The 26,537-nt window shown below is 45.2% G+C and overlaps 3 protein-coding genes across 13 annotated transcripts in view; 2 read left to right on the top strand and 1 right to left on the bottom strand.

Moving 5' to 3' along the window:
• LOC139059016 (nuclear factor related to kappa-B-binding protein) overlaps nucleotides 1-853 on the top strand; it is a 617,245-nt gene extending 616,392 nt beyond the window's left edge. For all 6 annotated transcript variants that reach the window (XM_070536798.1, XM_070536799.1, XM_070536801.1 and 3 more), the window contains one exon: nucleotides 762-853. In XM_070536798.1, the coding sequence (XP_070392899.1) occupies nucleotides 762-818 (57 nt within the window). In that variant the 3' untranslated portion in view covers nucleotides 819-853. The remainder of the gene's footprint in view (nucleotides 1-761) is intronic.
• Nucleotides 854-954: 101 nt separating this feature from the next.
• On the bottom strand, nucleotides 955-13,578 carry LOC139059017 (3'-5' ssDNA/RNA exonuclease TatD-like). Its single transcript, XM_070536803.1, has 3 exons — nucleotides 13,267-13,578; nucleotides 13,046-13,206; nucleotides 955-11,547 (listed from the first exon to the last, which is right to left on the bottom strand). The coding sequence occupies exons 1-3, from the start codon at nucleotides 13,556-13,558 to the stop codon at nucleotides 11,068-11,070; spliced, it is 933 nt and encodes a 310-aa protein (XP_070392904.1). The 5' UTR covers nucleotides 13,559-13,578; the 3' UTR covers nucleotides 955-11,067.
• A 125-nt stretch (nucleotides 13,579-13,703) lies between these two features.
• Nucleotides 13,704-26,537, top strand: part of LOC139059015 (endoplasmic reticulum aminopeptidase 2-like) — a 202,543-nt gene continuing 189,709 nt past the window's right edge. For 4 of the 6 annotated variants that reach the window (XM_070536790.1, XM_070536794.1, XM_070536793.1 and 1 more), the window contains exons 1-2: nucleotides 13,740-13,879; nucleotides 16,269-16,705. In XM_070536790.1, coding sequence (XP_070392891.1) covers nucleotides 13,840-13,879; nucleotides 16,269-16,705 — 477 coding nt within the window. In that variant the 5' untranslated portion in view covers nucleotides 13,740-13,839. Of the gene's footprint in view, nucleotides 13,880-14,086; nucleotides 14,597-16,268; nucleotides 16,706-26,537 lie in introns of those variants that run through there. The other 2 variants (XM_070536792.1, XM_070536791.1) reach the window with 2 other exon arrangements.

A 26,537-nucleotide genomic window follows, 5' to 3' on the forward strand; every position in this document is an offset into this window, starting at 1 on the left:
GAAGTAAACATCAGACACATGCGTATACAGACAGCATTCAGCACAAACGGGAACCAAGAAGGTCCAATACGGGTCTAATACATACCCTCGCCTTATGCCTTTCGTCCACGCAAAAAATAGCCTACGAAACTTCCATTCAAAGTAGCCTCAAATCTGCCTCAGCTATCTGGAGCCCCCACCAAGCTTCCTTAATTATCATTTTAGAATCTACAGAAAATTTTGCCGCCAGACTCATCGCTTCCGGGTACAGCTGCCAAGAAAGTGTTCGTGTAATTGAATCATCCCTAGGGCTCAAACCATTGGTACTTCGCCTGAAAATTGCCGAACTGTCTTCTCCAACAGCTATGACACCACGCAACTACGTGGGAAACGTGTTATCCTGCCACCCTCTAATCTATCCTTTTTTTACCTAACGTCACTGCAGAGTGGAACAATTTTTCGGTTGTCAACGAGCGTAACCGTCCGAAGTTTTAACAGCTGCTTACCATGATCTCAATATCTAACTCTTATATATATTACTGTGCTGTGCATTTTTGTGATTCACGATGTATTTTTGTACAGGTTTGCTTTTATGTTGTGTTCAATGTTGTTTTTTAGTTATGTTAGAACGTGAGCTTTTGCATGAAGCTTGTGATCATGTGTTTGTTCACTTCATTATGTGCTGTATTTTTGTGTAACTACGGGATGTAGCACGCCACGAAAGCCTGTGTGCGGAGAACCCTTTTCCAGGTTTCTGATTTATGGCTCTCTTCTCCTCGCAGGTGCAACAGCCACTAGCGGGTGAAGGAGCCCCACGGCCTGACTGTCCCTCATCATGATCGTCTGCCATGTGCATTACACATCAATTTGCTTACTTTGTGGTCAATGCCTGTGAACTGCACAGTTCATGGAACTGCTCCCACAATTCTGTTCCAACGTTGCTAGTGAAAGTCAGACACAGAAGGACACAGCAGCAACATTCACACTTTTTTATGCCTAGGCCACATTAAAACACTGCATATTTCGATGAAGGCACTCTTCAACAGTTGTTACACAAGGAAAAGGCCACACAGGCATTATCACAGCACCGTTAATAGTCTCTCGAGGAGCAAATTCAGCAGCACGGAATGGCAAAACATAGAGCAAGCAATCTGTGTCCACAGCCTCATTCAAACTATTTTGCCTGCACACAATGAAGAAGAAGAAGCACAGTGTCTGTGGGCACAGGAGTGCACTTGCTTCTGAAACATGCAACACATGCCTGCAATACACTAAGGGACAGTGCTGCTCATTAAAGGGGGACCCTCATCCTATGGCAGTTGAAGTAAGGCACTGTCCAGGGTGCATTCTGTTGCAGGAATTTTGATTATGCTAAATAGGTTGAGTAACAAACATGGGCAAATACCAAGAGGAGGCTGCGACATGAATACTTCCCGACCACTTTGACCAGCATCTGCAAGTGGCATTCCTCTTTTACCACAGCAAAATCTCCTTTACCTTTGTGGCACATTAGGTTAATTTAGTAATGCAATTCCTCTAACACATTCGACACTGGGACATTGTGCTGTCTCATCATCACCACTGTACAAGAGATGCAACTGAGGACCAGGCATACACCTAGCAGAAGCATGTTGAACAACACTTGCATCACAATGAATATTTTGCAGAGATTATTAAATCATCTACACACTGGACTTGCCATAAAATCCAGCATATAACACAAGCTTTTCTTTCCTGGAGTGTGGTGGGACACAACCATTTTGGAATGCCATCACCAGGTTTCAGTGCTTTATAAAAATGCTCAATTCTACTGTTCAACTATGTGACACTATATTATTAGAGTACTTATTCACAACGTTCAAACTTGGAGAGGGGCCCTTTAGTGTTGCTAGGTACTTGGTGACATTCTCTGGGCCCTTGAGTGCAAGAAAACCCAGCCCGGCTATTGTCGTGGTTGCCCATCATCACATGTGTGAGTGTACAGTAGACCAGAGTAGTGGCATTGTGTGAAACTTGGCAATCAAAATATTTTAGGCACTCCCCACAAAGCATGTGGCTAATTGTTGACTTTGAAGAATCGAGTTGCGCATTCAAAAATGACAACCACAGGAAAAGGCGGCGGAGACAGGAAGAGTGCAAACTATCAACTGGTTTTATTTGTGTGAAGGTGCCTTATATATGCAGAATCACAGCCAATGAAAGGATGAGGAGAATGGGACGGGGAGAGCAAAGAGACACGAGTCAACTCGTAATCAACAGCTCTGCAGAAAAGTTTTTTCCTTTTGGTACAATTTCACAAAAGTATCACTAAGACATTTATCGCCATTTTCCTTTATGTGGTAGGCCTCCGAAAGCTCATGCGCTGTTTTATTTTGACTTTTTCCTAGAATTTTTATGTTCTTAAGCAGAGGCTCACATCCACTGCATGTAAGGCAATGAGCGGGTAAGTTTGCTCCTTCTTTATTCTGAATTGAACGGGCATGTTCCCCTGGCCGTCCATTCACGCAACAGCCTGTTTGATTCACGTAGACACCTCCACACTTGAGCAGAATTTCATACACTACGACCGTGGCACATTTTACATACGTTTCAGCATGTTTTATGCCGCACCCGCTGCCTCAAGCTCCTTGGCTACCGATTCTTGGGCACAAGCCTGCGAGTCTCTGTGGAGCAGAAAAAATGACAGAGATGCCATGCCTCTTGGCCACTTTTCTTACATTGTGCATGGTGGTGATGATGATGATGATGTTGAAGCAGGCGGGGTTAGCCTGTCATACATAGCCGGCAATTGTTCCGCCTGATCCTCCTTCGAGTTGAGATCAGGGGTGTGTCACCAGGTGTCGATGAGCCCCGTGTCTCACAGGAAGGCTATCAGCAGTCGTTGCGCTCTCTTCCTGAATGCTGCGGGCCCACCGGGGAAAACAACGTCTTCAAAGGTCCTGTGCGTAAGACCGCTCTTTTGTAGGTTGTCGACCATCGCTTTTCTTTGTGTGAAACTGCGGGCATTAGCCAAATGAAATGTTTGATGTCGCCAATATCACCACAGCAACTTTGTACATATATGGCACAACCGTAGTCTTCTATTTTGGCAGCGACTCATTTGTGCTACTGCGATTTCCTGTTTTTATCTTCCTAAGAAGATTCTTAGCCACAAGTGATGTGATGTAGCAGGGGAAGCCGGCTGAAAGCAACCTTTCAATTTGATTATTGAAGCTTATATGCATTGCATGTGGGCATGACTTGGTAAGGGCAGATTCCAGGCACGAGCTTGCTGTTGCTCTCTTGACTATCTTCCAATGCACGGAATTAAACGGCAGTAGCTTTTTCTTTACTTGTGGAGCATAGTGCCAGCAGCGCAGAGCACCAACTACCTGAGCAGGAAGTTCTAAACTACCTGACTAGCACCGAGAGCCATTGTATGAATGTTCCTCCTTCACCTTTACACGTCAACACCTGTGTCAACCTCACCGTCAGTTCTACATGTCGAGCCAGGTACATTGCCTTCTGCCTTCAGAAGGGATTCGTTCCCGTAGGTGCAAGTTCACTGTTCGGCTTCCTCAAGCCGCCAATGGCCATTCTGAAATGCATATGTAGGTACTTAAGATCGGAAATTTGGCGTCAAGTATGCAGGTTCCAAGACCTTTTGCATTCACTTTGCTATGCAATTGACCCGGCCTGGTTAGCAGAATAAAGCTGCGTTCTGCCAGAAAAGTTGCCTCCCAGATGACTGAATTTTGGTGGGCCCAGTGCCTTTAGCAGGTTCTGGCCCGCAGCAGAACAACAAGCAAGACGATTGGGTCAAGCGGCCTTGCATGCTGTGGCATTGCCTGAAGATGCAAGTGTAGCAAAGGCCGTAAGTACAGCCTTGAGCCTTTAGTACCAGCCCGCAACCTACTAGCAATCAACCGGCACATCTCAAGCTAGGCTGACCAAGAAGATAGAGAAAGATGCCTGCTGGAAGGTGTTGAAGCTATGACCGAAACGGTCAACATGGCATCTACCAAGCATGCCAAAGACCCAACTAAAAGGGTGGTGTCGTTGTTCAAGCAAAACAAGTTGCGCTTGCTTCACGCAGACAAGAATGGAGGATTTGTCATATTACGAGTTTTCAATGAGAAGGCGGGCCAAGCCATCGCAAAGAACTTCGTTCGTGTAAAACCTATTGCCACAAGGATCAAGAGTAGAGCCGCTGCTTTGTGCAGCGATCTTGAACTATCCAGGCTCGCAAATTCAATAACTTCATGTAAAATGAAAGCGCTTTCCATTTTCATCACTGCAACAATGCTCAAGGACTCAATGCCTTTAACAATGGTTAGCGAGAAGGGATCGTGGCAGTTGCTAATTAGCCAGTATTTACTGGAACACCTCAGTGCTTTACAAATTTAAGACCCTTCTTACACAAAGAACTCGTGTGACGTTGTCACCTTCTTTAATTCCAATGACCTTGTCGGCTACGCCTTTCCTGTAGATGTCGAGGACTTGTTTTATTCAATGCCGCATCATGGGTTGTTTGTTGCTGTGCGAGATTGCATTGAAAGAAGTTGGTTAATAGGCTTTCAAAACTCAGCTGGTGTATAAGCAGCTTCATGTCCTTGCTCGAGTTTTATTTGAAAGCCACTTTCATATCTTGTAATGACAACTTTTATTACATTCAACAACAAGGAATTTGTATTGGTTCTTGCGTCGCCCCTATACTTCGTAACATATTTTAGCCGCTATTGACCGCTCCCTGAATGATGAGTTTACTAATCTGGGGGTATTTAAGTGTCAAAGATATGTTGACGATTTTTTTTTTATTGTTTTATCCAAACAAATAACCTTGACCCACACTGTTTCAGTAAGTAGAATTTTAACTGTCTTTAGACAGTATGGGCGGGGCTTGACCTTTACGCACAAACGTCCTTCTAGTGGGTCATTGCAGTTTTTAGATATTAACCTGAAGTTTGGCTTACACCATGTCTGCTGGCACTATGCTCCACGAGCAAAGAAAGAGCTACTTCCGTGTGATTCTGCGCATTTGAAGATAGTCAAGAGAGCAATAGCAAGCTCATGCCTGGAATCTGCCCTTACCAAGTCGTGCCTGCATGCAATGCGCATAAGCTTCAATAATCAAATTGAAAGGTTGCTTTCAGCCGGCTTCCCCTGCAACGTCATATCAGCTGTGGCTAAGAATGTTCTTAGGAAGATAAAAAGAGGAAATCGCAGTAGCACAAATGAGCTGCTGCCAAGAAAGAAAACTACAGTTGTGCCATATATGCAATGTAAAAAATATGGCCAAGAGGCATGGTGCCCCTGTCATTTCTTCTGCTCCAAAGAAACTTGCAGGCAGGAAGGGGCTCGAGGCAGCGGCATAAAACATGCTCTGGAACGTATGTAAAATGTGCCATGGGCGTGGTGTATGAAATCCCGCTCAAGTTTGGAGGCGTCTACGTGGGTCAAACAGGCCGTTGCATGAACGAATGCGCAGGGAAACATGCCCATTCAATTAGGAATAAAGAAGGAGCGAACTTACCCGCTCATTTCCTTGCATGCAGTGGATGTGAGCCTCTGCTTAAGAACATAAAAATTATAGGAAAAAGTAAAAATAAAGCAGTGCGTGAGCTTTTAGAGGCCTACCACATAAAGGAAAATGGCAATATATGTGTTAGTGACACTTCTGTCAAATTGTACCAAAAGAAAAGATTTTTCTGCACAGCTGTTGATTACGAGTTGACTCGTGCCTCTTTGCTCTCCCCCTCCCATTCTCTTGACCCTTTCATTGGCTGTGACTCTGCACATATAAGGCACCTTCACACTAATAAAACCAGTTGATAGTTTGCGCTCTTTCCGTCTCCGTTGTCTTTTTTGAATGTGCAACTTGGTTCTTCAAAGCAATGCACCAACTAGCCTAGCAAGAAGTTCTTCTAAACTACTTGTTGACGTTTCCCACCACATCAGAGAGATCAGCTGACAGTCACATTTTCCAAAACACTTTTTTTTCTCCCACCTGTCACTCCTTAGTGGCACACTGAAGTGAATTCCAATCTCGGGTGCATTTGTGCTGCCCCTCCGAAAAGTAGTGGAAGGAGGCTTGCTACCAAGTTGCGCAATGTCAGTGTACCCCCTGGTTTGGGCCAAGAGCAGCTGGCACACATTGTCCCCTATTCTCTACCACTGCACCCAACTGTGCTCTTGTATTTTAATTGACAGTCACTTGGATCTGGAAATTAACCTTTGGCACTGACTTTCGAGCAACTGCCGCATTATAGATTGGCTACAGCTGTTCTCTTCCAGATTTGTCACTGGCCATTCAGAACAGCCCGGCATGCGTGCAGGTGGAACACTAAACTGCCTTCACCAGTTGTAAGGGCACCTCATCACAGCACAGTATAGGTGGTGCCCAAATCCACATTCCAGTAGTGGTGCCCTCAGGATAAACAGATGCAGGTCTTGAAGGCTATGTGCTTTTGCTGGTTGCATTCAGTGGAAGCAATTGCAGGAGCCGGAAACGCGTCATAGGCGTTTTGGTCACAACCTGTCTGAACTAGAAGCAGCAATCGGCAAACATCGAAGTTTCAAAATGGCAAAGGTTTCAGATCTGCCCGTGACAATAACTGCTTTTGCAGTTGCTGGGCTCTTCTCTGGTTGTTCACAGCAAGGGACGGAGCGAACGGCGTTGAAAGAAATGCCAAACTTACAAATTGGCAGCCTAATGTCACACGGCCTCTTGATGTAAAGGAGCACATCAGGGGCATGCAATTTCAATATCTTTCTTTTGACACAAACCAGGAGGCACTGCTGCTACTTTTTAAAGAACCAGGGGCTCTAGCATGGCGCAGCAAACACCAGCGGTGGGGTTTTCTCCATGGCGTGTGAAGCAGGCAACGTGTGGAGGAACATGCCGAATGCATGGTGCATTGTCTTCAGCTGTGGTTCTTAAATGTACACATTACTATAACAGACTGAGTTTTAGGCACAAATAGGCTACAGTCCGCACAGTTGATTGCATATTTTGGAGGCCAAGGCATGCAACGTTTAACATCTGGTCAGTTGAGCATAGTTTAGAGTCTGGTGTGAGAATTTGTGTAAATCTCGAACCTGGCGTGACCTTCCTCCACACCTATGAGCACCTATAAGGAGGGCAACATGCGACCACCTTGGTATTTTGAGCAGTGATAGGATTCTTGCATTTTAATCAGCATGGTAAAGAAGCATCCCCACTGCTGTTGCAACATGTGTGGTTCTGGTTTATATGCTTAATGCTTTCCTTGGTAAACTCAGTTGACCAAGTTACCACTAGTGTTGTTTGCAGTGCCGTTAAGAACTCTTAAAATGGGCTGCGACCTCTTGTGTAGCGTCGGTATGCCTCAACATACAAAGTCTGAGCACATACCTAGCCAGCTCACCCGATTATCCGTAATGTGGCTCATTCTACGATTCTACTAATGTTGCATCAAGCATTATGAATAATAAATTATTTTTGTCAGTCAACAAACTTTCAATTGGAACTCTTCTGTTGGTGATGGGATGCACAGATGCATACTCGCTTCGAGCGGTAGGCAATGCAATGCACAGGCAAAATCGGCAACAGCAATGTCGCTGAAAAATTCACATTGAAATGCTTTGTTGCTGCTTGTGCATCAAAAGGTAAATCGTTGTTAAACAGCCCCTCACCAGGCCACATAGTAAATCTTGGTTACACAGTGACAATTGTTGCGTGCCCTCTAGGGAACGTTCTACCGTAACAATTTTTCAAACTGGTTCATTATTAGCAGAGATAGAAATGTTCACGAACCCACCATTTCAGGAGGCAAGCGTCATTGCCAACATAGGCACTCTCTCCACTTGCCTGATCTAGCCTCCACAAGCGAAATTTCTTCCCTGCATTCTCCCATGCCAGAGCTGGGGGATCGTGTCTATCCCTGCACTTTCTTTTTTACGTGTTTTTTATTTTCTATGCGGCACGATTCCAGTGATGGTCTCACACATGAACCCGCAAGCTGTAGCGCATTTGTTTCATTCCAAACTGTACACAATGTTACGAGCTGTGCACGAAAACACCAGAGTTGTCCAACTGCTTCTGAAAACTGGATCCCTCGGTGTGCACATGCTTGGAGTGGCTGGCCCGGCTCGTGGATCTTTACTGCTTTACCTCGCATCGTCGTACAGCTGGCACTAGATAAATGGCGTGATTAAGTCAGTGCTACATGAACACTGAAACGGGCACAAGCGGATCATGCACTGGAACACGGTAGAAAATCACATAAGTTTCATTCTCTGCGTGCATGACTGCACGATGTGGAAACAAGCAGACGAAATGGAAGTACAACTCTTTTGCTACAGTACAAAGTAAAACAAAGGCACGCAGCCATTTGGTTTGTAAGTTTTACTATTTCTCTCAACTTTAGTTCATCTATTGAAGCAATAGACCAAACAAATAACTGCTGTTGCTTCGAGTAATTCTCAGTCACATTTTACTGTAAGTGACGTCACAGCACTGCAAACTACGTAGGTGCACTTGTGCAAATGACATCGACTCTCCGGCTGGGAGTGCAGTGCCCATGAGAAGGACAGAAAACGTTCAGTCTGAAACTTCAGCTGTCTTCATGGTGGGTTGTAGTGTAATACTTTGCAGACACGATCGATTGTAGTGCACGTTGTATACACTGTGCTTGTCAGCCCAAAATAGCCAGACCTGAGGGGGGGGGGGGGGGGGGGGGGGGCTTTAAATAAAACACTTCCACAAAGGCTCCTCCAGGCAAGCCTTCATAAGGAGTGCGTGCTACCTTCCCCTCTTGGTCAGCAAGAGTTAAAGATTTTATGGTTGGCAAGTATGTGAGCGCATTCTTTTGTGCTTGCTGTGTAAACAAAGGAAAGAGCTATGGTGCTTAGTTGTGTGAGCACTTCGTGGCAAAAGTGTGTTTGTGCATTACTATAGCCGTGTCTTGTTCTTTCAAGCCAACACAAACTTCTCCACCAGCTCAGTGTCTCAAAGAAGCACTGCATTTCCCATCTAGTTTGCCTGCCTCTCTTGCTAAGCAAATACATTGGAGTAGTGCATATAAAACACATGGCTGGCACAGTTTTCATTAATAGTAGTTGCACCAATTTTGTTTTGTGCATTTTCTAGCTCACCATTGCAGCTTGTCATATGAAGTATGATTCCTACAGGCATAAGTGTATAGGCATGGTGAGAGATCAGCATGGCAGATCTTGCAGTGAAATGCGTTGGCATTCTTGTTCGGGCCCTCCAACTGCAAAGTCGTAACGTGTGGAAATCATTTGCATAAAAAAAACTGCTGAAGAGGAGCCAGAGACAAACTGGAAATGCCACAACCAGTGAGCGCACCTTCTCGAACAAGAGTCTGACTGTGAAAGTCGCAGCCATGATCAATGTCTGGCATTGCGCAGTCAGCACTGTGTGTGTGTGTGTGTGTGTGCGTGTGTGCGCGCGCGCGCGTGCATGTGTGTGTGTGAGACACACACACAGCCAGTGACAGCACCACACTTGTACGAAGTGCAAAGATGCATGTGGTTCCTATATCTTTTTAAACGCTTGTATGCATATTAGATTTTGCGAGCTTTGCCTCCCATTTGGACGAGCTGTAGTGGAAAATTCCAGTTTTGCCTTCTGCCGTTCTGTTGGTTCTTTGTGCAGTTCTCCCAGATGGTGATAATTCCACAGCACCATGACATCCTTGTCAGTGGCATCTCTGAGCTATCTTGACGTGCGTCCGTCACATCTCATGTTTGCGGCTTCTGAATACTAAGTGGTTCTGGTATAGATCCCTGAAAGTTGGATATGCCAAATACAGCAATGAGGTTGGCTGCAGAAACATACAATTCCTCCCAAAGGTCGATGCACTCATTTGTAATGTGTCATTGCCAGCGCACCATTGCTACAGCACTGGCAACCTTTCTTTGAATTACATACAGTACGAGCTCCAAGTACACAGGACATCATCTCGCCAATGTCGACGATGGGTGTCTGAAGAATGCACCCATGTGCCGTTGAGGCTTGTGCAGTGAAACAGTGCAAGATAGAACCTTCATGTACATGTCTGTGGAAACCAGCTGCCAAGGTGAACAAGTTGGAAGTACCGCTGGAGGCTCCAATGTTTGGGACCAGCCGTGTCTCTCTCCCTCTTTTTTTCTTCTTTTTTTTAGTTCTCTCTGCAACACCAATCTCTTGAGTGCACCAAGGAAAGCATTAAAGTGCCAATTTGGGCCGGTTGGTGCAGGTTGCATAAAAAACAAGTAACAGCACAAGACACGGGGCATAAAAAGGAGACAAACAAACCACTGACTATCAACCAATGTTTTATTATGCACATAGTAAATATCTACAGCTGTGTGAAGGAGAGAAAATAAGCTACATGGCAAACAAGAAAGACACAATACTGAAAATCAAGATCACTAAATGAGCGCAGTCGTGAATGTGCAAGAAACGCCGTTTGCTTGGCTGTCATGGCATCGCTCCTCACCAAGGAAATTGCGTTTATTGCACTTGATGATGGCACTCATTTAGTGATCTTGATTTTCAGTATCATGCCTTTTCTTCTTGCCATGTAGCTTACCCTCTATAATTAGCCCTTCATGCACTTGGATATATTTTCTGTGTGCACAATAACACATTAGTCTATAGTCGGTGTTCTGTCCTTCATATATCTTGTGCCTTGCACCGTTACTCATATTGTACGCAAGGTAAGACCTATGTGCACAACATCTAATACTTGGTGGTGTAGGAAGCCCAAAAATGTGAGCTCTGGCTCACACACCATTTTGTTCGGCCCAAGCAAGTTAAGCCAACAATGTAACGTTGGTAACAGAGCCAAGTGAAGCCAAAGGCATTGCGGGACTGCGGTAGCAACTATCAACCTAACCCATTGCCAGAGCCATGCCCCACAGTTGGTGGGAACGTCATCAGGCGCACAAGAAATGGACTCTTTCTTTTTTCCATGCACCAACTGCTCATCTGCATGCACCCTTTGTAACACCGAGAAGAAACTATCGATTCGAAATTTCTGCAGCAAATAAGCCAAGTATAATATCGTCCTTAGCGTTCATTCAGGAGTCGTGGAGGAACACGTGTGGCTGCCCGCGGGCCTTTCAGTCGAGGCCAAAGATGCTGAGTGCACTGTAGGTGGTTCGCAGCGCCAGGTCCTGAGGTCCCAGGCCCAGCACAGCCGCAGTCACCTCAAGCACCGCCGGCAGGCAGCAGGGCTCGTTGCGCTGAAAGGAGCAGTAGCGCTCGAGCAGCTGCACTGCACGGGGCTGCAGTGCCATGCGCCACGGCGACGGCAGTGCACGGGCATTGGGCCACAGGAAGGGGCTGTCGCTCTCCAGGAGCAGCCGCTCGGGTGGCACGCCCCGCAGCACCTCCGGCTCTTTCCACAGCTGGCCCCCCACACCCAGGTAGCAGCCCCGTGCTAGGTACGCCGCTGCTTGATCGCTGCTGCCCGCAAAGCAGTGCAGCACGACGTGCGCCGGCAGCCGGCTGCTGTGCCGTGCTAGCACATCCATCATGGCATCAAATGCCGCGCGCTCTCGGAGCACCAATGGCTTGTTTAGCTCGCATGCCAGCGCCATCTGCAAGTCAGTGATACTCTTAACATAGTCCGGCTATGACTGGCATCGTCCTCTCTCATAAACGAAACACGTGTCCCAATAAATGTGTAGTGTAGACTCTAGGCATCGAAATCTATAACCATAATGACCATAAAGACCATAATGACCCCATTCCGTCCCTTTTCATTTTTTTTTTTTTTTCACGCTCTTTTTTCCGTCTTTACGTCCCCTTTCCTTTCCCCTAGTGCAGGGTAGCAAACTGGAGGTTTTAATTCTGGTTAACCTCCCTGCTTTTCTCTCATTCACATCTCTCTCTCTCTCTGCACAGTCCAAGCAGACAGGCCCAGTGGCGATCAAAGTGGGAGGAAGAGCATTATAGATAAATGCATATTCACATTTAGTGCAACGAAATCTGGAAGCGAGCATGGAGACAACTTCTAAAACTGCTTGACAGCACCGCAAGTAGGGAGGAAGAATCATAGTCAACACCAATGGGGTTATTGCTGCGACGTCAAAAGTTCGGGATACATAAAATGGTGGAAGTCGTTGCAGGGTCACAAGACTATCTTCCACAGATATCGCATTTGTTCCAGCTCAAAATGAGATAGGATTCTAGGCGCTGAGGCAGCATAAGCACATCATCATTCGTCCGCCCTGAAAAATAATTGTTTTTGAATGAGCTTCAATGTGCACAGATCATTTTGAATATATATATTGCTATGCTACATCTCTATATTTTTGCATCACAAGACCTCGCAAAAGTTTGCTATGATAAGTGATACCAGCATGTCTTGAACACCAAAGGAGATCCATGCAGTATGGCACACTGCAAGTGTGGCTTGCACCAAAAGTTTCTAGCCCACTGCACATCAGCCCCATCGTTGTTCCGGCACCTCAGTGACATCACTTGCATGATATCCCACTCGTATCCAATAGCTGTCGCTATTGCAATCAATCAACCAATGTCACTGGCATCGCCCACCTTAAACATTACTACCCTCGGAATTCTGAGTGACTCACCCACAGGGCCCTTGCTACGTTACATTGGGCAATAAATCAAACGAGGAGGACGAGGTTCACACGGACTTTCGATAACACCTGCAATCATTATTCATCCTCTCCTCTGGAATAATCACATGCATTGCAGCTGTGTTCTGCCCTGTTCAAAGAAAACCACTTGTTGCAGTCGGCACTGAGCTCCGTAATAAAGGAGCATGTGGATGATTTTTAGGTGATCAAAAGGGGCAGACGAAAAGATGTGGACGTTTGCAGATACAGATATTGCGCAGCGAACCACAAAATGTATGCGGTAAGTTTCTAAAGCCTGTAATTACTTAAACTGCAATGAACCTTAATAGAGCATGCAGGTGGCTGCGTGTGTGCGCGCGTGCACCACTACCAAGTGGGACGAAACGTACAGGCTTGCAGACACGCCCGCTGATCGCATTATTTGGGATCAAATAATGATTGGACATTGTAAAGGTCATGTTAAGCTAGCCATTCAAGCTGCTTCTCGTACCTGTTTCTCGAACACTTGGATTTGACACTCCGGAGAGGAGAAACTCTTGCTGAAATCCAGGCCACATTCGCCGATGCCGACGCATTCTGGACTCAGCGCGACGCTCCGTAGTACCTCGAGCGCGTCCTCGTCCCAGGATTTCGCGTCGTGCGGGTGAATACCTGCGTCACGAGCACGGTGCATGTGCACAAGAAAGCGAAGCCGCTCTGCAAGCAGCTTACCTGCGGTGCAGTACACTGTACCGGGATGCATGCGCGTCAGCCGAAGGGCCTCCTTGGTGGTGTGTGCCGACGTGCCCAGTACGATCATCTTCTTTACGCCCGCATCTTTGGCTCGCTGAATCACGCTCTCCAGGTCGCGGTTAAACTTTTTGTTCACCAAATTGGCGCAGATGTCTATAAGTATGTAGTTGTCATCAGTTACTTCGGTTGCTTGCGCTCTTCGAGGATCGTTTTTCGTCCCCGCAACTCCCGACGTGAACAGCTGATCGCATGCAGCATTGCTTGACGCCATGTTATTGACGTCACGAAAAGCTGCGCGTTATTTTTAAAAAAAATTGTACGCTAATCTCCTAGTTTCCTAAGCGCTAAGAAGAATGTGTTCTTCCTCGTTTTATTATGGCTTTTATACCGTTTACGTCATGATTACTTGAACAACGCTTGATCGACTGCAGGGTATCGTGACAGCGCACCGCAGCGCGCTAGTCGAGTGCCTGCCTGCCTCACTGGTAGCATATGACTGGTAGGGCATAGGCATAGGATAGGGTGGCGACAGCATCCGTCGTCTGCATCACGATGAAAGAGGGAGACGTCGACTATGTTGCTTTCCTTACCGGTGAAGCCATCGTCGATGTTGGCATTCTGTGCGACGCGCACGTTGGCAGCACTCAAAGCCGGGCGTTTTCGTATTCTTCGCGATTAGTATCTCGCACTGAGATGCATTTATCTCGCACGTTGTCGTGGTGGTTGACAAACATACGGCTTCTAGCTTGTAGTAGTTGAGCTTGCTTGCAAGAAAATGTGCGTGCAACGACACCGCGCGTTTCGCTCTGCTTCGTGTGTTACGTTGCAGTGTGCTTTAAATTATTTCTGAGACAATTGACTCTTAATTCACGCTCCTTAATGAAGGCACGGAGGAATGGCGCATGTATTTGTGCTATCTTATAACCCTTGTGTAGAAAAAGGAGTGCTATAGTAAACAATGGGTGCTCGTAGAGAAAAGGAGGATGAGGTTCGAGCGGGCCCTCGGTGTTGGAGTCTCGCGTTTTTAATAATATTTGAACCAACAAGGTATCTGGTTCGTTCCCGGCTTTCGGCAACTGACTAACACCGAGGGCCCGCTCGAACTTCATCCACCTTTTTTCTCTGCGAGCGCCCATTCTTTATTATAGCACTTATTTTTCTACACCTTCCCTTAAAGAAAGGATTATATGTATCATAAGAAGCCAACAAACAAGGACAACATAGGGGAAGTTACCTGCACTCATTAATTGAATTGAAAAAATGACAAATTAATAGAAATGAAAGCATATGAAAAATCAAGTGGCAGCAGGTGTGTGTGTGTGCGTGTGTGTGTCTGATAATTAGTACTTTGGATCTCTCTGTACGGGTCACTGCAGTTAATGGTAGTAAGTGCCTAATGCTGTAGCTGGCTCTGGTAGAAAAACATTGACATCGTGACGACAAAAAGCATTTTCTGCTTTCTTCGATAACAGCTAGGTGTAAAGACATTTTAGCAACCGCTATACTTAGATGGAGTTATGTGTAGATATTAGTATATTGGGTCAGAATGTGGAATTAGCAATTCGGGCAATAACAGCCCAAGCTGTTGCTTAAGGTACATGCTTCTCTAATTATTGGATTACTTGTAGAAATGTTAATGCAGATAGCCTAACATTATGAGTGTGCATGGTACCATACTTTATTTAATTAATTACTAACTCAATCACTCGCACTCACTCACTCACTTATTTGTATTTGGCCACTGTGATGGCTCAGTAGCTATGACGTGCTGCTTACAAGGTTATGAGTTTGATTCCTAGCCATGATCACCACATTTCGATGGCAATTAAGTGCAATTAACTCTTGTACTTGGATTTGGGTTATGTAAACACAGGTGGTCGAAACTAATCCGGAGCCCTCTACTGCAGCGGCACAATCTACCATGCTGTTTCGGGATGTGCACAATTTTATTTGTATTTGAATCAATTTGCAGAGCAGTGCTGTATTCACTTTCCTGTTTGAAACCTAGCAATTGACTGTGACTTGCTGCATTGGTGCACTTAACTGGTTTGACATCGAGCTCTCCCATTGATCCAAATTATTTTACAACACCTTTGCATTTTGTAGCTTAAGTTTGTGAATGCTTTGGGAAATGCATGCAGCCACTTTTTGTCTGTACTAAAATATTTGTGTGTGTGTGACCATCTCTGCATGCTGCACCTTCTAATTTTTAACATTCTCATTCTAAAGCTGTCAAAGCATGTGCTTGTTTGTTTGTTTGTTTTCTTCTATTTCTATCCACTATCAGAAAAATCAGGTGGCTTATTGCAGTAGCAGGGATACTGACAAAGCAGCACTGAAAAAAAAAAAAAAAGACAGATGCACAAGCGCTGTGTGTGCCCTTCTTCGACCTCATCATTTTTAGCACTATCTTGTAGAGTACGTAGGAGGCTTATGTGTGGTGCGCTATTAAATAAATCACCCATGCAAAAGTGGGATGATGATATACATTTTCAACATGTCTGGTAACATGTTTTCAGGATCCCTCTGTGCAGCAGCCCGAGATGACTGCATCACAGCTTGCACCAGTCGCATCAGGAGAGATGTGTGGGCTGCTCTTGCTGGCCTCGCACATCTGTCCTGTTGCCTCGATCGGACAAATGAATCAAGGAACAGGAAATGTGACAGCTTGTTGAATGTTGGTTTTAAGCAGCCTTGCACACATAAAATGCAATGTTTAATTTGTTTGACCTTTTTATTTATGAAACAAAAGCTTTCCCTTTGACATACTACATGGAGCTGTGCATGAAATATTTTTCTGCATTAACTAATTTAGTTTTAATATTCTAAACAACCAGAGGACATTGCAGAGAGACTTAGTCGAGCATGCTATAGTCGTGACACTTTTACGTGCTGTTGGTTATTGATTACACTGATTTGATGTGATGTCATAAAGATGTCAGAGGCAGTACTAGTGCCCTGAAGTACAACATCTTGCACAGACAACAAGCTACTCGGGCGCACGTACACCAGCTGCCCGCGGCACCGGGCTCTGCTGCTGGTAGCGGGCACCTTGGCGGCACTGGTGTTCATAGCTCTGGTAGCAGCCCTGGCTCGACCGGTGTCACGCTGTCCTCCCGTGGCCCGCCCCGAAGAGTCGACACCGGGTTGGTCACTTCGGCCAACTCCCCCACCAGCCGATCCGTGGCCGCACGTGAGGCTGCCCGACTTTGCCCAGCCCGTCCACTATGCACTGGTGTTGCACCCCAACCTGACCACTGCCACCAGCTTCGGTTTTGTCAACATCAGCCTGCAGTTTGTGCGCTCCTCAGACTTTATAATAGTACATGCCAAGAACCTGAGCTTTCTCCAAGTTGGTCTGCACAATGCCTTGACCGTCCAAGTGAAGGCCTTGCGCTATGTTCCCCTGCATGACCAGGTGAGACATTCCTCTTCTGCACAGGTAGCTTAACGTGAGTTGGTCAGCAATTCTTTGGGCGGCGCACAGAATAGACAGAGGACGCAGGAACACGGGACACATCACAAGTGCTGACCAGCAAGGAACTAGAAATGAACTGGCTTAACACGAGTTGCAGGCTAGGTATTTTCTCCCATTTTTATCTCTTTAGGGATTGTTTGCTAGTTCCTTGTCCGTGGTGTGTGTTTATGCGTTCTCGGGTCCGTCTGCTCTGCACTGCAGGCAAAAAAAAAGACAGGTTGTCTGTTTTGTATTACCTAGCTATGTAAATGCTGCTTTGGGGGCGCTTCCATAAAAAGTTGTTCGGTCCTCATTTTAGTGTGTGTGGTGCTTAGTGCGTTTTTAGCTGACCCAATTTATTTTTTACAATGTCGAGCAGACTTTTCTGATTGAGTGCTTAGAACAATCATAAAAGTTAAAATTGCCATCCACCTGACAATGACATGAAAATAAAAAGGAAACGGGCTTCTCATACAAGTGTTTCAGAAATAAAGCTCTGAAATTGAAGAAAAATTTGTGTTGTTCTGGCAATTGATGATTTGAGCTAACCAGGAGGTGAGCAGACTGCTGGTTCCAGGGCTTGTCAACCAGTAATCTGAAGTCTTGTGTGGGTACATGTTAGAAACTTGGGCAGTCTGTGCAGTGAAAACATTTTTAAAGGGGCCTTACGAAACACTTTTTATAGAAGTCAAGAAATGCACTTGAAGTTAAACTAGATATTTCAGAAATACTTTGCAGCAAAATGCACTTGAATGCATTCAGCCGAGGCAGATTGCTGGCAAAAAAAAATGCCTTTGATCCCCTTTGCTATGCTTTGGCTCCTTCTTCAATGCCTTGCACTGCAAAGGCTACAGTGAAGCTTACCCACAAAGCTCCACCTACTTAACTACACCGTGGCGGCCAGTTCAAATTTAATTTTGGATGTTGACATAGACGCTACTATTTCCAATTTCGGTGCCTACGACGCACCAAACGCAGCAGTCTTCGGGGAGCTGCAGCACGCTTGGGGGCTCGCTGCGCAACTGCACGGTGGCCACGGTGTCTGTGCCTGTGGGATTGCGCATCAGACCATCCCGGTGTAACTTAGCAGCCTTGAGATGGCGCTGTTAGCCGAGGGCTCTGGTGGCGTCCGCTCTGTAATAAATAATAAATAGGCTTGCGTCGTTGCGTGAGAGAGTCAAACATGGTCACTCACGAGTTGCAGCAGGTATCCGTATCCACCAGGTTTGTGGTCGGGGCGCCAGAGAGTCTCACCCAGTGACGCTGTGTTTTACCTCTTCTGCAAGGGGAATGTCCTCCTCACACGTCGGATAACTTTCCACGGGGGGCATGGTGCATGTGTCGCTAAAGCGAGGAAGAACTGGGAGAGGGTGCAGTATGCCTCTCCCGTGTCTGCGCCGGCTCTTGGTGCATCCGCAACATGTGAACGCAGAGGCATGAGTACGTAGGAGGAAATGGTCGTGTGTGCTCCCCACAACTACCAATTACAATTAAACCTCGATATAACAAAGTCAGTAAAATTGGCAATCTCCTTCGTTATAGCGAAATTTAGTTTATTGAAATTCAACCTTTTATGCCGATAAGTACAGTCGTTGATTGATTTTTCTTGCGTGGAAAGGGGCCGCAGAATTTTCTCTATTATCGAGCAAACGAAAAAACCAAATTTGAATGACAAAAAAATATGTGTTGATAAATTTGGGAGCCGGCGATAAATGATACGGTTTCATGCCACGTACATTGACGATATCGTCTCGACGGTATGCATTAAGTGAAGCCAGCCACTCTTTCACGTGCACTCCGCCCCCGTGGCTGATAGTGTCACCTGCACTGGGACGACATCATTGGGAAAATTGCCAGCAGCAAATGCTTCATCTGCCTCTCACTGCAACAGGTCATTGAAACTGGAGATTACGCAACCTCCAATACTAAATGAGTGGTAAGACAGCTTACATGGTGCGGCACTGCCCTGGCACACCCACTCTTTGCACACGCGACATATTACCTATCTGTAGCTGCGCATCCTGCCTAAAGCAGGATGCACGACTGCGTATGCGCACTCGGCCGCACTTACAGCCATGCACAGCCACGGTCGAGGTGCGCACTCGGCCGCACTTACAGCCATGCACAGCCACGGTCGAGGTGCGCTAACTTACCCCTCCGCTGCGCCCTCTCATGCGCACTTGATCGCATTACCGGGAGTTCACTTCCCTCCTCCTCTTTCTGTTTCCATATGTGGGGAAGTGGCACTCTCACCCTCGCGCACCAGCGGCAGTGGAATTTCGTTATATTGAAATTGTATATGTACAAGCATACTTTGTTATATTGAGATTCTAAATTCATGGTGTTCTATGGACAAGAGGTTGTGAAAAGTTAAATACTTCATTATATCGAGAATTTCATTGTATTGACATTCGTTATATCAAAGCTTAATTGTACTAGCATCTTCATGAGCGTAGCTATTTCTGTTTTTAGTTTTGCGCTCTGCAAATATAAATGCGTTCTTAAGTTGATCCTCTTTCTTTTTTTCTTTTTAAATAGTGCTTGTTTTACATTGTGTAACCAAAGTTTCCCCTTTAGCCAATGCCTTCCCGAATGCATGTAAGTTATTCATACATAAATACCATATTTGCATAATTCTAATGTGCATCTTTCTTGAATAAAAAGTATGTTCAAATTTGCATGTGCGTGACAGAAAATAAAAAACAAAACCGAGTCTTACTAAAAATAAAAAGTTCAGTGCAAGGTAGCAAGCTACATTTCCATCGTATGGACTTAATTTGTTTATGCCTTGGTTTGTGGTCGCCAGTTTCCAATTTGCTGTACGCCTGTTATAGTGCTTCTGCTCAACCACCTTTTGTCAAGATAGTCGAATGGCAGGATGAGAAAAAAAAAGATGTTTGGTTGTCTTTGTGTGTCGCATGAAAATCATTTCAACACGGTGTACGTCGGCTCCTCGGGTTTCTCTACTCGACATGTGCGGTAGAACCGACGCCAGGTTATCTCTTTTTTTTTTTTCCAAATATTTGGTCCGTAATGTAACCGTGCATGCAATAGGGGGTGCGATAGATTCGTGCAGATATAGTATATTTCTAAAAAATAAATGAAGTAAGCATGCTTTGAGCAGACACATGGAAAAGCGTCTTTTATTTTTCTGTTTGGTGCGATGAACATTTTAGTCACTATTCTTTATAGTTATGGTAATGCCTGCTTGGGTGGCTCCATTGAGCTCTGAGACTGCAGCATGTAGCAGGACTCGTGGACTTTATTTAATCTGCAAAGAAACCTTTCTTTAAGCTTACTGTGTGGCTTAGCTGAGATATTCTTTAGTGCATTTATGCATTATATTGGCACCTCACCTAGCCTTTGGACTGGCATACTTAACCCTGCGGTTAGGCTTTTCCATTTGCTAACAAAGCCAGCACTGGATGCATAAATAAGTACAACAAAATGTTTTTTATATTATTTTGAATGCTTTCACTTCTTGGCTGTTTGGTGCATGTCACTATGCACAACATTGGTTCCTGTCAATAAGCAAGGTTCCAAATTTCAGAATCAAATGGAAAAGTGACATCCATTACAGTTGGTTTCTTAGCATGACGAAGCGTTATTGTGGTGATTGGCAAGAAAAAATTAAATAAATTCTGAGGTGTACAAGGCAGAAACACGATTATGAGGCATGCCATGGTGGGGGACTCTGGATTAATTTTGGCCATGTGATGTACTCTAACGGGCACCTCAATCTAAGTATAGTACAACCAATTGCAGCAGGTTTCTTGGGGCACATCATGCTACGTCTTGCTTAATCCATGCCGTATCACAATGGCGAAATGCACACGCAAAAGCAAGCATTGACACCATCAGTCGACTCACTCAAAGATTTGAAACCAGGAGTGTAGATTATTGGGCTAGTTAGTTGGTTGCAATAGCTGAGGTGATAGTGCTGGATTCACATGGACAAGAAAGACTACAGGACATGCCCTAGGGAGTGCACCTCCTGTCATCTTTCTTGTCCATGTTAACATAACGCTATGACCTCAATTATTTGAAACCAGTTCAAAAAATGATAAACATGCATATAACCAGCAATGCTTGAAGTATAGTGTATTTCCAGCACATGATGAACTCTTTTGCAGAGATATTACGCTTCTACCTGCCTATGTAAATGTAGTGGGAGTATGGGTGCTGAAAAAATAAATAAATGTGTTTAAGAATAAATAAGTGCCAGCATGCACTTTGCCCCTCGCAGACTTTCAGTCGTCCTTTTGAGTTTGGTAAAGAATCATATTTAGCAGCGCAGAATCATTTTTTGCTCGCCTCATCCAAGCCGTAGCAACAGTACTGGAACAGTCAAAAGCCTCCCTGACAAATGAAAAGCCCTCAGTGGCAAGCACCCAGGTGCTGAGCCTGCCTTGCCCACCTCTGAACCTCTCTTTGTGCGCAATCTTGGAGGCCATGCATGGCAGGCTACTGCTACGTCCAGTGCTTATGCGGCAGCGTTTGCTTTGTGCACAACAGGGCTGGAGTGCACGCTTGCGCTCATGTGCTCCAGTTTGGCCGTGCGACATGTTGCGGACCGACTTTGTCCGGCACCAGCTTGACCCACGGATGGTGGCCAACATCCAACTTGCACTTTTTGAGCCACTGTCAGTAGCTCAATACGAAGGGATGTCTGCCAAGGCATCTAGCCAGGAGTGATTGCACACTGGCAAGCATGCGTGCGGTCTGACCTTAATGTTGAATTTCAATGGCGGAGTCGGAGCAAGTTTTTCTGCTCGTTTCGGAGCAAGTTTGTTCCAATGACAGAGTGAGGGCGGGAGTGAGGTGTTCCACTGAAAGAGTTGGAGTGGATTCAGAGCGGGAGTCACTCCGTGGAGCAGAAAAAGATGCTCCGCCAAAATCGGCGGAGTGGACCGAAACTCTGCGTGACGTATTTCCTTTACCACGTTTGTCTGCTGGGAGGCGCCACCGGTCACGACTCGTGAGGAAGCAAAAGCTGCTGCACGCTTGGCGAGATATCCATTCCGCACTTTTAAAAAAACAGCAGGTGAACGGCGCTGAGGAAACAAGTGACCGGTGCGGCGGTGCTGGGATCAAACAGCGGAAGGAAATGACAACACGCAAGGTATCCTGGGTAACTCGGCGATAGAAGTTCCGCTTCCGCCTTGCTCTGGCAGCGCAGGTTGTGTTCCACTCACGGATTTGGAGGCGTTGCTCTATGGCAGAGTCAAGTGCTCGCTCGCAGAGTCTGTCGGCTGCTCCGACTCCGCCATTGGAATTCACCATAAGTATCGCATGGTTCGAGGCTAGGCGATGGTTGAAATCTATAATCGAAATCAGTGAGACCCAACGGCTGCAACATGGTGGCCAAAGTTTAATTCCTACGTGGGTGGCCATGGCCAAGAGTGAACGTACGACGGTTGGCTTCCTCCGGAAGTATGTAAGTCTTATTGAAATCCGAGAGCACATATTTGCTTACTTCAGCCTGTTTATTAAAGTGTGTCAATAAATATACACAATAACAGTAGGAAGAAGCAGACTGATCCAAACACTCTTCTTGATTGATGTCTGCTTATTTATTTATTTATTTATTTATTTATTTATTTATTTATTTATTTATTTGTTTGTTTGTTTATTTATTTATTTATTTAAGATACTTTCAAGGCCCGAAGGCATTACAGAAAGGAGTGGGTGAACATAACAAAAAAATTGTGCAAAATACAAAGACATATTCAATGTCGGTTTATGAATACTGGTTTTGAAGGTGTCGGTATCCAGGATGGCTGCAACGGTGGCAGGAAGGTGGTTCCAATCTTTGCTTGTGCTAGGGATGAATGCATTACTACAAAGTTTAGTATGTGAAGACGGCACACCAACTTTGAAACTGTAGTCAGAGCGAGATGATATGTATGACGGTTGGGTGATAAGCTGTTCTTTCAACGAAGGGTTGTGGTGGTAGATTTTATGGAAGAGCAAAAGGCGGAAGCATCTATGACGAAATGAAAGTTCTGGCAAGTTAAGTGTTGTTTTCATTGAGGTAACGCTAGCATATCGGGAGTAGTTTGATAAGATGAAATGCGCTGCACGATTTTGAATGGCTTCTAGGCTGTTTATGAGTGATGTTAGCCGGGTCCCAAATGATGCATGCGTATTCTAGTTTGGAGCAAAGTAACGTTTTGTTAAGAGTTAGTTTCAGTGACGATGGTGCAGATGAGAAGTTTTGGTGCAAATAGCCCAACATGCAATTGGCATTGCTACATATAATGTCGACATGCATGTGCCAGGAAAGGATGCTGGTGATGTTCAGTCCAAGGTATTTGTACGATGAGACAACTGAGAAAGGGCTATTATTGAGGAAATATGTATGCAGATTAGTAGGATTGGTACGCGGTGATACGCACATGCATTTACAGTTGCTTAAGTTGAGCTTCATAGACCACTTGTTACACCATAACAAAACGTTATTAATGTTGCCTTGAAGTTTACGAGAACTATTGAGGTCAGTAATTTTATTATATATAACCCAGTTATTGGCAAAAAGCCTACTAGTTGAAAATTTCACACAGGAAGCAAGATTATTAATATAGATTGGAAAAGTAGAGGATCTAGAACCAACCCTTGCGGTATGCCTGACGTTACCACGAGTGGCGCAGACGACAAATTGTTCATGATTACGTATTGTGTTCTATTAGCAAGAAAGTTTTTAATCCAGTCCAGTACTAGCGGGTCAATGTTAAGAAGACTAAGTTTATAGATTAGTAGCTTATGGGATACGGTATCATAGGCTTTAGCAAAATCGATAAAGATGCAATCAGTGTCAAATCCTAAGTCGGTGTTAGAAAAGAGGTCGTTAGTAAAGCAAGCTAGTTGCGTTTCGCAGGAGAACAATTTCCTAAAGCCATGCTGACTGTTTTTAAAGAAAGAGTTCGTCTCAAGAAAATCAACTATGTGGGAATATATTATATGCTCCAGAATCTTACAATGAATGCTGGTTAGTGATATGGGACAGTAGTTTTCGGGGCAATGTGTGTTACCTGATTTGTGAACAGGAACCACCTTCCAGTCGCTTGGCAGTGATGAGCAGTGTAATGATTGGTGGAATATCCTAGAAAAAATAATGGATGAATACAGTTCAGTACACTTGAGTATTTTTGAATTAATTTCATCTGAACCCGCAGATGAAGATATTTTTAAATTACCGATTAGTTTTCTAATGCCCACCCAGTCTATAAGCATTGGGTCCATTGGGGTATCATAAACATTCGTTGAAGATGGCAAAAGCATAGGTGCAGCATCATGAAAAAAGGAAGCAAAGACATTATTAAAAATTGTGCAACAATGATCACTTTGAACAGGGGTGTTAGATTGGGACAATTGTATTGTAGCTGGTGTATTACCACGAACAACATTCCAGAATTTATGTCGGTTGACATGTAAGTGTGATGGTAATGTAATGTTGAAAAAGGTTCGCTTAGCTTGGAAAATGGCGCTACAGTATTCATCGTTGATGCGTAGGTATTCAGACCAACGAATTGCGTTGTTCGATTTTTTTTATTTTTTTTTCGCAACGAAATAACCATTTTTTCTTGTTTCGAAGACGGCGTAAGGTGGCTGTAAACCGAGGCGACAGGGGATTACAGTGTACTTTTCGTTGGGGAACATATTTTCTAATTAGAAATAACAGTTTGCACTTATAAAGGGACCAGTTTTGTTCAAGTCTTCGTTGATCGAAATCGGGCATCATTGCATCCATAAAATGCTCCATTTCTTGCGTAATTGCGGGAATATCAGCTTTGGAATAATTGCGAACTGTCTTAACCGTCTTTGTGTAAGAAAAGCGTGTTTTTAAATCAAACTGCAGCAATGAATGATCACTTATCCCAGGAAGATAAGTTAAGGAGGTCGCGGGTACTAGACAGCACTAGGTCAAGTGTGTGAGAAGACGTTGGAGTGACTCGGGTTGGTTTGGAGACCAACTGTGTTAAGTTGAAGTCAAAGCACAAATTTAAGAATTCAATAGACTCGGCTGAAGTACGCTTAATATTAACACAGTCAGTCTGCCATATTATATGTGGAAAATTAAAGTCCCCCAGAACAAATACCGAAGAGTTAGGAAACCTAATAATCAATTGGTTAAAGGGCCCCTGAAACGGTTCGGACAAATTTTGTAGACGCGTAGGGTACAGCTTAAGTAGAACATTCGCACCACAATTTAAGTGAAGCGTTACGTATTAATGGAGCTACAAGCGATTAGAAGTTACCCTCCTCCCCAGCCATGCTTTTCCTCCTCAACTCGTTCGCCGAGCGAGCGGGGCTAAGCTCCGCCTTCACTGGTCCTGCATCACGATGCGACGTCAACATCATCCACTTCCGGTTTTGGAGCCCGTCCCCGCCCGCGCGACACCTCTCCGCTAGCCGCTTGGCTGTCGACCCCAAGCGAGAGCTATCGAAGCAGCGTGCGTTGCGAGCATTCTGTCGTAGCGCCGAACGTGTCTGGTATCCCGTTAACCACAGGCAAGCTTGTCATTTTGGCAAATGACTGGAGGCATAAGCTCAAGCTGATGAAGGAACTTTGGCGTAGACGTACATGAGCGGCCTGATTGGTCTGCACGGTCCAGACACTTGTTGGCGCAGTGCTTAAACAGCCAAACAAAGCGCTAATAGTGCTCTAACCAAGTGTAAAACATTTTAAACATTTATAAAAACAACGTGTTGATGATTACACTCCTGCGAAAAATACACACCAGCAGCAAAGAATACGCTTCGTTGCTGCTACTGTGCATGGTTGAGCTCTCTGCCACCAGGTGGCTGCACCGTGCAGACCATTCACATTTGCCCTTCTGCTCATCTCGGCTCATCCCGTTACGGCACAGTCAAGCGGCCAGACCCTGTCCCCTTGCGCTTGCGTTTGCCCTAATACGGGACTCGCGAAACGCTATTGCGTTAGTAATCTTCCAGTGTAAAGTGACGGCCACAAACGCGCAAATCCTGGCGTGGATCGGATATAGCAGCAGTCCGATGCACCGCAGCCAGTTCGCTCGTACGCTGCCTTGCAGAGGGACACGATGTCGCAGCTTGACATATTGCCAGTCGCTACGTTTGCAGTCCACAAGGCAACAAAGTCGAATCATAGTGCTCGCGAAAAGACTGAGACCAACTCTGACCGCGGAGCTCTCGTCAAAATGGAGTACGTTGTAACACAAGCAGACGACACTTGCTGTGTGCCGGAAGTGCTTAAGTGCACTGAAAAATTGTTTTTGTGCATTCTCTTTATGCTACTTTCTTTTTATAAAAACAAATTAACTAACATTCCAACTATTACAAAGATCATTTGTTTACCATAAAGTTGGAAAAATTGTCGATCACGCGCCCTGGTCAGCCAATCGGATAGCTCGCCCCACTGACGTCATATGGGTGATTTCGGTCATATGGGTAGGGGCGGCTTAAAATTCCGCCGAGCAGTGCGCTGCGATCGGCAGCGATGTGCATTTTTAAAACGTTATAATAAATTACACGCTTTACGCAGAGCACTTAGATGTGTAAATTAATGATCAGAAGGACCTACTCTAACGACTCAGTACGTTTGTAGAAAATCTTCAAAAGCGTTTCAGGGTCCCTTTAAGGACAACACGGAAATCTGCAGAAAATGTAGAGGACGAATTTGGTGGCCTATAACATGCACAGAATATAAAGGGACGGTCTGAAATGCTCACACGCACACAGACTAATTCTAGGGACTAATTCTAGGACTAATTCTATTAGCTATCAGCTAATAGCAGCCACGATTGGGAATCTT

Source organism: Dermacentor albipictus, chromosome 4, assembly GCF_038994185.2.
Source record: "Dermacentor albipictus isolate Rhodes 1998 colony chromosome 4, USDA_Dalb.pri_finalv2, whole genome shotgun sequence".
Taxonomy (NCBI): Eukaryota; Metazoa; Arthropoda; class Arachnida; order Ixodida; family Ixodidae; genus Dermacentor; species Dermacentor albipictus.